At 48.7% G+C, this 12,182-nt stretch overlaps 1 protein-coding gene across 2 annotated transcripts in view; it reads right to left on the bottom strand.

Annotated features, from left to right (window-relative positions):
- Positions 1-12,182, bottom strand: part of MICALL1 (MICAL like 1) — a 330,253-nt gene that overhangs the window by 194,521 nt on the left and 123,550 nt on the right. For both annotated transcript variants that reach the window (XM_085601407.1, XM_085601409.1), the window contains exons 9-11: positions 1,949-2,286; positions 986-1,380; positions 123-269 (exon numbers count right to left, since the gene is read on the bottom strand). In XM_085601407.1, the coding sequence (XP_085457533.1) occupies positions 123-269; positions 986-1,380; positions 1,949-2,286 (880 nt within the window). The remainder of the gene's footprint in view (positions 1-122; positions 270-985; positions 1,381-1,948; positions 2,287-12,182) is intronic.

Genomic DNA, 12,182 nt, shown 5'->3' with positions numbered 1-12,182 from the left:
CTCATCTCTCTGGGGCAAGAGCAGACAATGTATTCAGTGTCTCTGTGGGATGTGAGAGATCTGTCTTTATGGTGTCGCTTTCCCCAATAGTTCCCCTTCAGGCATTTTCTGTTTCTTCTTACCTTGCGTTTAACCAGTGGGAAGCCGTGCCCTGGGGCAGGGGGCCGTGCCGGTTTAGGGCCTTTGGTGCTTTTCCTTGTTGACGAAGAAATGACAGGTGAGGCGGCGGGTGAGGCTTTCCTGTTAAATGGGTTCTCTTTACAAGAGGACTGTAAGAGAAAGGCACAGTGAAGGAACAATGAACTGTTTGAATGTTACTGCCATAAGCCCAGAAGCAGTGGCCCTTCCATCCTCTGTATCTGTGTATCACTCATATCTTTCTCCGTGCCACTCACGCCCTCCGTATGTGTGCTCCACTGAGAAAATATACCTAGTAGTGCTTATATCTGTGTCACTGATGTAATCCCCACATACCATCTGTATCGGTGAATCACTTTTGTCATCCCTAGGTAATCCTCAAACCTCCTGTTAAGACATTGACAGCAAACCCAGACACCGTCCCATACACAGGCACCCTCACACCTACTGTACTGGTTCATCATGGATATCACTCCCTAGGTGTACTCACACCTTCTGTATCAATAAATCATTTAAAGAATTCCCAGGTGCCCGAACATCGCTGATTTTATCCCTACGTAACCTTCCTAGCCTGTGTGACTGCATTATAGATATCGCCACAGAAGCCCTCACATCTTCTGTACCCTACCTTAGGGATAGTACACCCAAGAAATCCCATACTTTTATCTGGAGGTTTTCCAGAGCTCATTGCTTCTTCTTACCTTTGTAGCACTGACACCACCCTCAGGAGACCAAACAACATCTGTACATGTGAATGACTTCACATCCACAGGGTTCCTCGCACATTCTGTATCAGTACATCACAACTCCACCTTCCTTGGCTGATTTTCAGTGTGATGTGGCTTACCTTTGGCTGTGTTTTCGGTGTTGGTGAAGTACCACTCTCACTGCCCTCTTGGGAAGAAGCAGCAGCAGAGGGTACTGTTGGCTTAGGAGGTGGAGGCCGGTGTGGGCTGGACTTCAGACTGCCGCATGAGGAACTCCTGCTGCTCTGCGGCGAAGTAGCCAGATCGGCCGGGTGATGAGCCAGCTCACCAGCAGAAAGCCTGGCAGGTGTTGGGTCACCGTTGGTGGGGCAGAGGGCTGCGGCATGCACAGCAGGCTCTGAGGAGCTCTTGCTGACTGTTTCATTCAGGGAAGGGTCTGAAGATAGACTCTCTATGCTGAGAGCTGGAGACGGAGTACAGGAGGATGGCTCTGAGTGCGAGGTCCGAGAGGCTGGATGGAGTCTGGTATGCCGAGCTGTGAACATACAATGAGAGATATAGTGAGAGAAGTTTGCTGCTGGAACACAAAGCACTAATGAAGTACTCAAGGGTTAGCCCAGGAAAAAAGTCACTTGTAAAAAGTATCCCACCACCCCAAAACCCTTGAAGAAGTCATTACGAGTCCTATGTGAAAAAGGTTGCAGTAATATCTCTCCCACAATTAACAATACTATGGGGTACGGCAGTTACTTTTTGCAGTATAACTGTGCCAATACAAGTTTCAATCCACAGAATAAAGATGAACCTCTGGAATTAAAGTTTGCGCATTGATTTCCACAGGCCTTTCTGTCATTCAGAGCACTTGTCCCGTGATGTATTCTACCAGCTTTTCACGTAAGAAAGTGCCCAAGGAAAAACACAAAGATGCACATTTTACTGCAAACCGGTAATCTTGATTTGGATGGAAACTCTTATTTCTGCAGAATAGTTTTTTTGACCAACATGTAATAAGAAACAGAGATGGTTCCTCCACAATAGAAGAGAAAACAGGTTTCAGTTTTCTAGACAGTCCTGTAGCCTGTACCCCTAAAGTATGCTCTTACCTAGAGGGGAGGCATTAGGTGCCTTAGGGGCTGCTCGCTTCTTGGCCTTTGGGCTGCTGGTGGGTGTGATACCGTACCAAGGGTGGCTTTGGTTCAGTGAGGTCTCACCGGCCTCTGGCTCATCATCTTCGTCATCATCAAAGGGGTTGTAAGGCTTGGGCTGAAGTGGTGGCTTCCGGAGAGAGGTCCGGCTTACCCGGTCCTGGGCAGGGCTTTGCAGTTGTTCTTCGGTGGGGACCCTTGGAGGAGTCCCTGGGGGCAGAGGGGCTGATTTCCGCCTCTTCTCCTGAACCAGCGCAATCCATGGAGGCTCTTTATGAGGTTTGCCGTTCTCTACCCTTGGGACGAAAGAGAAGACAAGGGTAAGAAATGAGGGGGGGCTAGAGGTAAGAAAGCCGTAAAAGTTGTTGATTTAACTGTGTAATCTGAGCCAACGTAAATTAGAAGTGCAAGGTATAACAATTTATTTTTCTCGCATAATTACCTACCAAGAGAAAACTGTCAACTAAAGAAATATGAATGAATAATCATTGCAATATGCATGGTTTTTGCATATTTGTTTCCTCTTATTGGCACTTATGGAGATTATTTTCTCCTCTAGAAAAATCCAATTTTGTACATTCTGCGGTAGTGGGGAGCCATTACGGGTTAAAAGATAAAACACCAGCAAAAAGGATTAGGACTTTGAGATGAGGCACAAAACAAATGTAATGTGCTTTAAATAAAGACTGACAAAGGGAGGGGAAAAAAGAGAGGTATCACTAATATTCCTTATGACAATGTCTCTGGATCATGAGTTTTTTTTAAACTGACCCCATGCTGCACCCCATGTGGCTACTCACTCTAAGTCTCACTTTAATAGGAGTGTCTTAAGGTTCTCTAGCTCGTCGTCCACCAGGTTGGCAAGCGTAGAATGATTCACTCCTCTCAGAGAAGACCCTTTAACAAATTCTCAACCCTATTTTCAAGATTTCCCTTGCTAAAAGCTTATGAAGATTCCAGAGTTCTGCACAGCTGGCGAGCATCCGGGATACCCAGCATCTACTGCAGTAGTTCAATTTGTTTCATCTACAAGTTGTGCAAGGAACTTTAAATAGGTTTTGCTGCAGTTTCGTAATCTCGAAGTTATTAATGTCAGAGTCCTATTTTTAGGAGCTTGCAGCTATCGCCATACCTTATGTGATTAAAAAACTAAAACCCTTACGAAGCACTACTCAGTGCTATGATTCCATAGAGTACAGATTTTGATTGGGCATAAGTGGTGAACTTCCACTGCAATACCGTGCTTGTAGTTACATTTTTTGCCTTGAGATAAAGGTTATGCTCAGTACAGCAGGACAGAGTTGGTTATGGAGACAGTCCAATGACCAAGAGTGTAGCCCTGATCTGTTAGTTATGAAATGGTACAATAAAGACAGTAGGTCTGACTTATTTATTGTGAAAAGCATATGCTCAAGCCAATAGGTCTTTAAGGAGGGATTGTCATTACACTGTGTTGAAGCGTGTACACAGGTTATTTGCTACATTGAATTTCACAGACCATAATAGGCTAGGGTTTTGGTGATGGTTACCCACTGTGGCAACTCATTGGGGAAGAAAATTTGCATTTTGAGGATCCTTGTTATGCCATTTTAAGAAGGGTCGTACAGTGTTTTGCCAACTGTGTTGTGTTCTACATATTTATTTAGAATGTTTTATAAAGCGCGTATATGACCCAAGGGTATTAGAGCGCAGTACATAGGCTGTTTTAACAAAAATCCCATAAAACAACAGTCAGTCAATTACTATTGCCTTAGTCTGGATTGTTTTAGCATCTTCATGGTGGTTAGTTTGCTGCTGCTCTGAAACTATTCAGATCCAGTTACCCAGAGGAACAACATTCAAAGGGTTCGCCTGTAAACGACGTGCTTCTGACTGATCTAGAGAATGCTGCCATTGTGACAACCCTCGCGCCCTGGGGAGGGGCTCTCCGAGAGTCTATGCATAGTGGTTCGAGCCATGGGAGGACCTGCGCTTGGGCGGAATGTTAAGAGTGAAACCCTTGGGCTAGAGCTGTGGAGGAATTCTATGGATGTCAGTTGTAAGCGCTAGGTGATTCCAGCTGCTTTGCGCTTTGTGGCTGCTCATATTTATGAATACACCATACCTTTCTTACTTCATGAGAGACCTCTTCATTACACATTTTGGCGATTGTGAGTTGGAGCATATATGACATCATTGAAGTCCTCCTGGGTGCGGGACCCGAAGCGGAAGCAGGATTTGGCCAGTGCATGCTTGGCTGTGGATGACGAAAGAGACCCACGGCGCGGAGGTGTCTCTCAGGGGTGTCACACAGATTTTGGGCACTTTGGAGAGGCACCGCAGGCCGCACTTGTGCCCATATCTCTTTCTTTTGGGGTTCGAACTGCAGGCTGGCGCGAGCAGTAGGGCGCTTGAGCTGTGGACTGGAGCGAGCTGCACTTGTGTTCGTGGTACAGTATCATTAGCACAGCCCTGTGGGAATCAAATTGGCAAAGTGAGAAACTGTTGGTTCCGGATGTACGTCCTGGTTTATGTACTGGACTCAAGATTGATTTAGTGGTGGCCTTTGTTTAATCCAATAATTTTTCTAGTAAAATTAGTTTCCAAACAGTGGGCGGCTTTTGACATATGTCTAGACGAATCTGCAGAGGCACACAAAATTATCATGGCCTTTGAGCAAATAAAAACGGGTATTAGAGAAGGGCTTACCGTCAACCAGAACAAAGCTGGGTCAGGGAATTGTGGTTGATTTGATTCAGCCTGCACTAAGGCCCTAAGAAGTTTAAAAGTTAGCTCTTGGTAAACAACCCAGGTCTACCCAGGAACTTCGGGAGTGCAGAGATGCTTATAAGCTCACCATTAAACATCGCAAAAAAAGTCTTAAGGAGGAGTCCTGGAACCAATTCCTTGAGGCTAGTCTGACGAATCACACTACTACTTTCTGGCGCATTATTAACTCTCCTTTTCTTAATACAACTGACAACTGACAGCCCTTGTATTTAGATCTCCATCACAGAGGCTGAATGGTTAACCCATTAATCTCAATTCAATTCAGGATGCCACTGTCACTGCCCTTCCTATAACAGCTCCTACGAGTGTCCCCGCTACAATTCCATCCCAGTCTGACCAGATTTACCCTGACTTTTCTTTAGACGAGGTAGTCCTGGCTTTGATTTGTTTAAATCTAATATTGACCTTTGGGGCCCTTTTTTAACCCTGCTTTTCAGAGCCTGCCGGAGTGAAGGATTCTTATTCACATGGCCTGAATCCTTTATAGTTCCCATATTCAAGAAGGGAGAGAAGGGAGACAGCAATATTCCAGCACAATATAGACCCATCTCTCTGCTGGACTTTCTGGTTAAGGTGGCCGGTCACATCCTTCTAGGCAGATTACAGGATTGGGCAGAGTCCAACAGATTTGCAGTATGGGTTCCGACCAGGCGTGAGGACCATAGAGCAGGCCATTAACCTGAACTTACTCATGGGGAAATATGTGCTCATTAAAGGAGGCAGCCTGTTTTTAGCATTCATAGACATATCCTCTGCTTCTGTCTTTGTGGTGCATGACAAATTATGGTCACCATGGGTGTAGACCAATCAATTATGAACTTCCTTGGAGATTTGTACGCATCAGGATGGGGCAGAGTACGATACGGCCTTAATGGCTAATGCACCCAGTCATTTAACATAGAAAGAGGATTTTGCCAATGCTACGTACTCGCTCCATTCTTGTTTAACCTCTACCTTAATAGCTTAGGCAGTACCATTGCAAGTAAGTGCACAGATTTACCCCAAGTCAGGCACCATTCGATTCCGGCACTTTTATATGCCGACGACGCTGTATTAATGGCTCGCACTCCTCTTGGCCTACAGCGTTTAGTTGATGAATTTGCCCAGTTTATGCAGAATCATGGTTTAAAAATAAACATCAGTAAAACCTTTATAATGAAACTTGGGAAAAGAGCCAAAAACTGCAGTGATGTTTTTATCAAGTGTACTAAGATTTTGTTCACACCTACATTTTCATACCTAGGCATTTTATTTAATAAATATGGAAACTGGACCAGTGCGATTAAGTCAAGGAGGTTCCAATTTGTCAAAAGCATCACAGCCCTGCAGAACTTCAGAAGTTGAGCATCAAACATCCGAAGGAAAATCTGACCATTTATAAGGCCAAACGTAGACCAACCATCACATATTTGTCCGAGCTTTGGGATACTTGAATGGTGACTCACTTCAGCTAGCAGAAAATGTATTCTTTAGGAGTCTCCTTGTCTTCCCGAAAAGTTGTTCAGCCTTTGTCTGTCACTCTGAATTGGGAGTTCCTTATTTAGCCGAGGTGATCAAGATCCAGCCAGTCTTGCTCTGGCATAAGATCTGGTCCTCCGAATACACAGTGCTCAACCGTTCTATCATAGAGGACTGTCTTAGATCTTCGTCTACCTTTAAAATCCCCTGGCTCAGTTTCGTCTGCAACTTTCTGGTCGACATTGGCCATTCAGAGTTTTTTGACAACCGTGAGATATTGATTAGCATCCAAAGGAAAGCTCTTAAATTGAAATGCCTATCGACACTTGAGGAATTGAGGCTATCCACAAAGATAAGGAAACCCTCTGTTCTGAAGAACCAGTTGATCGTGACAAGCTCTATAAATCCATGTTATGGTACCTTACATATCCTGCAAGGCTACTTGCAAGTAAATAGGCAAATCAAATGGGAAGGTATTATTCTCATACACAAGGACAAAATGACCTGCAAACCAATCCCCGCCACTACATGGCCCACCCCCATGAAACCATGTATTACATATTTTCTTCTACTTGCTTAACTCCATTTTATTGCATACACCAGATTTCTGAATACATTGCTTAGAGTCAAATGCTATCAACATACTGCCCATTCTTGGTAGATTTCAATGTTGAGTCTGGCTACGAACAAGCATACTGTTCACCTGTAGGGACAAAGTTGTTCATCCCCCTCATCCAGCATCCTATGCTATCAAGTCATTACAGAGGAAGGATATTTGATGTCATTACAAAAGTATCTGTCATCGAATAATGCCCTTCCAATAAAAATGAAACAATTTAACCACTTCCACATTCCGTCCATATTCTGGTCAAAACTCCACCTAGAGCACAAAACAAACCCTCACTAAAATATAGAAAAGGCCACTTACCATGACTACAGCAAATTTTCTTCAGGATCAAATCCCATCAAAATACGTCATTTTAGTCCACATACTGCAATCAATCAATCTGGATTTGTATAGTGCGGCTAATCACCTGTGAAGGTATCCAGACGCAGAGAGTCCTGCTGCAGGGGGGCTCAGTTGAACAGGCAGGTCTTGAGTCCTTTTCTGAATTCCGGGTGAGAGGATGAGTTCCATAGTTGAAGTACCAGGGCTTTGCAGCGAGGTAGGAGAATGAGGGTCCCCCAATGTTGCTGCGGCAGATGTGGGGGTGTGGGTGAGGAAGAGGGAGGAGGAGTGCAGGTGTCTGGAGGGAAGGTGGAAGTTCAGTCGGTGGTTTATGTAAGCTAGTCCCTGGTTGTGGAGAGGTCTGAAGGTGTGGATCAACATCCTGAACTAGCATCTCTTCTGTATGGGGAGCCAGTGGAATTTCTTGAGGTGGTGAGGTAGTGTGGGTCCATTTAGGGAGGTCTAGAATGAGTCTGGCTGCTGAGTTCTGAATAGTTTGCATTCTCTTGAAGAGGTGCAGTGATACCTCATTAGTGTGTAGCCGTAGTCCAGTTGGCTGGTGACAAGGGCTTGTGTGACAGTCCGTCTGGTGTCAATGAGGAGCAACAAAGATCTTGTGGATCATGCTAATAGTGAGGAAGCAAGCAGATGAAACTGAGTTGGTCCGTTAAGAGTTAGGGGTTAAAATGTCTTTTGGAAAAACTGTAATGCACCATGTATAAAGCTGTCAACTTCACTACTATCCATCATTTAAAACACAAACTCACTCAACACTGGTTTACCAGAAGGGAAATCCTTAACATTGAAAACTCCTGGTACAGCTCTAAATCTCGGATACTACAAACCAAACTAAAAATCCCTAAAAAGAGATATAAACAGACTATCCTCTGTACCAAAGTCAAGTGCCTTTAGCAACAAATTGATGCCTCTCCAGAAATATATTGATTCATACTCTAAACCTTGATCCAAAGACACAGCTCTTGCTTCTTTCCCTACATCAATATGCTTGTTACCACATATGTCTTAAAAATCAGCTATGTCAAAAGAAAGCTCACCTTTAGCAGCACCCTCAAAGAATTTTCACAGCCAAAAACGAACAAGGCCTGGCCTAACATCTCCTGTATCAAAAGTGAAGAACTCTCAAAGATGAGCAGTGGGGCGACCATGGCGGATGCATCTCAGTAGAGCTCCACTGTTCGCTCCCTTCCAGGGCTACAATCCTTCATGATCCTGGATCCCAACAGCAGCTCTGGTGGGTCGCCTGCCGGGAGACGTACGACGGCCCTGTTAAGGCGCTCAGGCGGCGATATAAGGCCAGATAGCCTTCCTCCACGATCATCTGTCGGAGGCCGCGCCGGAGTGCGGCGGTGGCTGTGCCGCCGTGGCTGACTACCGATTGCCGTGCACATCAAGGGAGCGGCGGCCGCGGTCCAGGTCTGCGCGCCCGTCCAAACACTGACAGCGGCCTATCTCCCTGGGGCCAACGAGAACACGATAGGAGCGGACACGCTGCGGCCTTGGAGCCCCCTTGGAGGTGCCCTTCCCCCACTCACCGTGCAACAGGCCTGATCGCTGTGGCTCGGGGCCTGGCAGGGCCCGGCAGCGGCTTGGATCTCACTGGATCCTGCACGGGCCCGGCTGCTCTGGCGGACCAGAGGGTCAGTATGTTCGCCTGCCTGGGGCTGGGCGGTCTGCCACGGAAGTGGGCTCCGACGGGTGTCTGCTGGAGGCTGAATCCTGGATCGGCGGCCATCTTGACCGACCGCAGAGTCATTCCTTGGGGGAACCACCTTGCCACAGAAAAGCATCACCGCCTGTAGACCCGGATCTTGCCGTTAGGTGGCCTGCCCATTATCTGCGCTGACACGGATGCACTTTACCGCTACCTCCCTTGCTGACTTCCCAGAGGAGAGGGACACAGCGTAGTGTCTTGGGCCTCCCGTGCAGGCGACACAAGTGGGTGACCGGGCCGCGTTATCGGCGGTCGGCCCTCTTTCTGAGTGGGGGCAACCTAGCGACGTTCAGGCGGGCCCCCCCACTGCACCAAAACATCGGTGGGCCGGTCACGTGCATCCGCCAGGGCCACGATTGTGTGACGACCAGAGACACTGATACGGTGCCCCTAACCCATTGAGGCAGGTGACGAGCCCGTGGATTGCCACACGCCCCTTTCCTACAGACTTCCACATCATCTCTGACTACAGTGGGGTCTGCTCTGGTGTAGGTCTTCGGGGTTGACCCTCAGGCCGCTATGGGAGAGGGATAAACAGGGTGCGACGGCCACCAAGCAACATACCATGGACAAATTCACCACCACCACCTAGGCTGCGAAGAAGGCTGCGGAAGGCCTGTCGTCAGACACAGCAACGCTGCTAGAGGCCATCAATCAGTCACGAACTGCCCTCGAGGCCCAGATCGGCGCTGTGGGCTCGGAGGTGTCGCTCCTCCGCCAGGATCTCTGGTAAGCGGTTGATCGCATCACCGAGGCGGAGACAAGGGTTTCCACTGTCGAGAACACTTTTTCCACCCTCCAGAAAAAGGTAGACAATTGGGGAGGGTTGTTTGTTGCTTGTTTGACAGTTCATGCACCATCCATACACCACTATATCCCAACGTATCCACATCATCTATTGCGTTACACTTCTAGGACCAGACATGGCTCACATGGCGGGTGATCCTCCACAAGGGGAACTTCGCATTCTTACCTGGAAAGTGCAGGGTTTACTAAACAAGGTCAAGCGGGGGCGGTGCTTCATATGGCGAGGCGCTACTCAGCCGACATTCTACTATTACAGGAGACACATCTCCTGGGCAATAAAGCCCCATGCCTCTCCCGCTATGGGTTCGTCACGGTGTACCATTCAGGCTTCACACGAGGGGCGCGTGGTACAGCAGTACTAATCCACCATAGAGTTCCACTCCAGGTTACACAACATTGGCTAGACCCAGGTGGCCGCTTCACGGTCATCTCTGGTACTACAGCCGGGGAACAGATCACTATAGGGAGCATCTACGCCCCCCCCTCCACTCGGCCAGACTTTCATCGACAAAATAACACAGCTGTGGGGAGATCTCCCGGGTGGCCTGACGATTCTGGGGGGAGATTGGAACGACGTAATGGGTCCCATGGACAGGTGGCGGGCCAGATCATTAGACACTCCCCTCTCAGGTCCAAGCTGAACGTACTGTCACACACGTTGGGTTGGGCAGATGCATGGTGGGCCTTTCATCCCTCCGAAGCCGGGTACACGTTTGCATCATCCGTCCACCCCACCCTCTCGCACCTAGATTACTTGTTCTTCCCTCACAGTTATGTACACAGTGTCCCACGCCTCTATCCTGCCCCGGGGCCTGTCGGACCATTCACCAGTCAAACTCAAGCTCCGCCTGCAGACCCGCCGTACTCCATACAGGTGGCGCATGTCCCCCTAGCTGCTCAGAGATGTCGGGTATAGGGAAATGCTGCATCTAATGTCGGGACTGCCCCGTCCCCGACCGTCTTATGGGAGGCCTTTAAACCTATCAGCTATCGTACCGGGGAGAAACTGCGTCATCTGGCCCAGATACAAGAATTGGAAGATAGACAGGCCACTTTACAATCTCTAATGGTAGAGGGCTCTGACACCGGAGACTGTCGCAATCTTCTACATGTACAGCAGCAACTGCACCAGCTGCTCACTGGTAGCGCCAAAGAGGTCTGGCTAGCGACCCAACATAGGATTTACCAATGGGGCGATAAGTCCAAACAGATGCTCCATAGACTGTGCCAGGCCAAAGCTTCCCCGACGCAGGTTCCCTTATTGCGGTCCCCAGACGGAGACGTTTGTGCTTCCCCAGAGGCGGTGGTGCAGGCCTTTGCTGACTACTTGCGACATTATACGACGAACACGAGGTAATTGCCGACCCTCTCATTGATCACTTTTTCTCAGATATTACCCCTGAACGCCTCTCAGATGACCAGCGGGAGGCCCTGGACCGACCCATCTCCCTAGACAAGCTACGGGCAGCTCTATCCAATACGCACCCGGGGCGTGCGCCGGGCCCAAATGGGTTCCAGTGCGATTTCATGTGCCCACATATGGGGATTTTAGTCCCTCACCTGCTCAATGCGCTATTTGCGGCCTCTGAGCAGGATATCCTGCCGGCGGACTGGCGGCACGCCGAGATAGTCGACTTCCTCAAACCGGGCCGCCCTCCAGAAGATCCGGGCTCATATCGCCCCATATCGCTGTTGAACTTCGAGCCTAAACTGCTGGGGAAGGTTCTGGCCGACCGCCTCCGCATGCGTATCGGGGATCTGGTACATCCAGACCAATCTGGTTTTATGCCGCAACGTTCCACTAGACACAACATTCTGCGGGCACACAGTGCGGTAGCAGAGGCACATCGTCTGGGACGCCCCGCAGCCGTTCTGCTGGCGGACATTGATAAGGCATTCGACTCGTTGAGCTGGACCTACCTTTTTATACTCCTAGAGGCTATTAATTTGGGACCGCGTTTTCGCTCCTACGTTAAGCTGTTATATACGAGCCTTACTGCCACAGTCCGTGTTGCCGGATATCATTCTGCCCCCTTCCCTATTCGCAGGGAAACGAGACAGGGATGCCCTCTCTCCCCGCTCTTATTCATCTTAGCCATTGAGCCCTTGGCAGCATGGGTACGCCTCGATGCGGTTTTCCGCGGGCTGGTCTGGTTGCCGGAGTGCTTGGATAAGATTGCGTTATATGCGGATGATGCCCTGTTTTTCATGTCTGATCCCTGGGTCACCGGGCCACGGGTGCTTCAGATTCTACGCATATTCTGGGAGGCGTCCGGGCTGTGCGCGAACCCATCCAAATCTATCCTGTTTCCCATTTGCGGAGAGCAGAGGAGTCAGGCTTGGGCCTCGCAGCTGATCGTCGCGGATGAGGGCTTCAAATACCTTGGAGTATATATCACAAAATGCCCCAATGTGGCGTGGTCGCACAACATAGCTCCCTTGCTCCCAGCGGTGCACGACAAAACGACGGTGTGGTC

This window comes from Triturus cristatus, chromosome 4_2, assembly GCF_964204655.1.
Source record: "Triturus cristatus chromosome 4_2, aTriCri1.1, whole genome shotgun sequence".
Classification (NCBI taxonomy): Eukaryota; Metazoa; Chordata; class Amphibia; order Caudata; family Salamandridae; genus Triturus; species Triturus cristatus.
The sequence above is the reverse complement of the archived record's forward strand: the minus strand, read 5'-3'. Positions and strand labels throughout refer to the sequence as shown.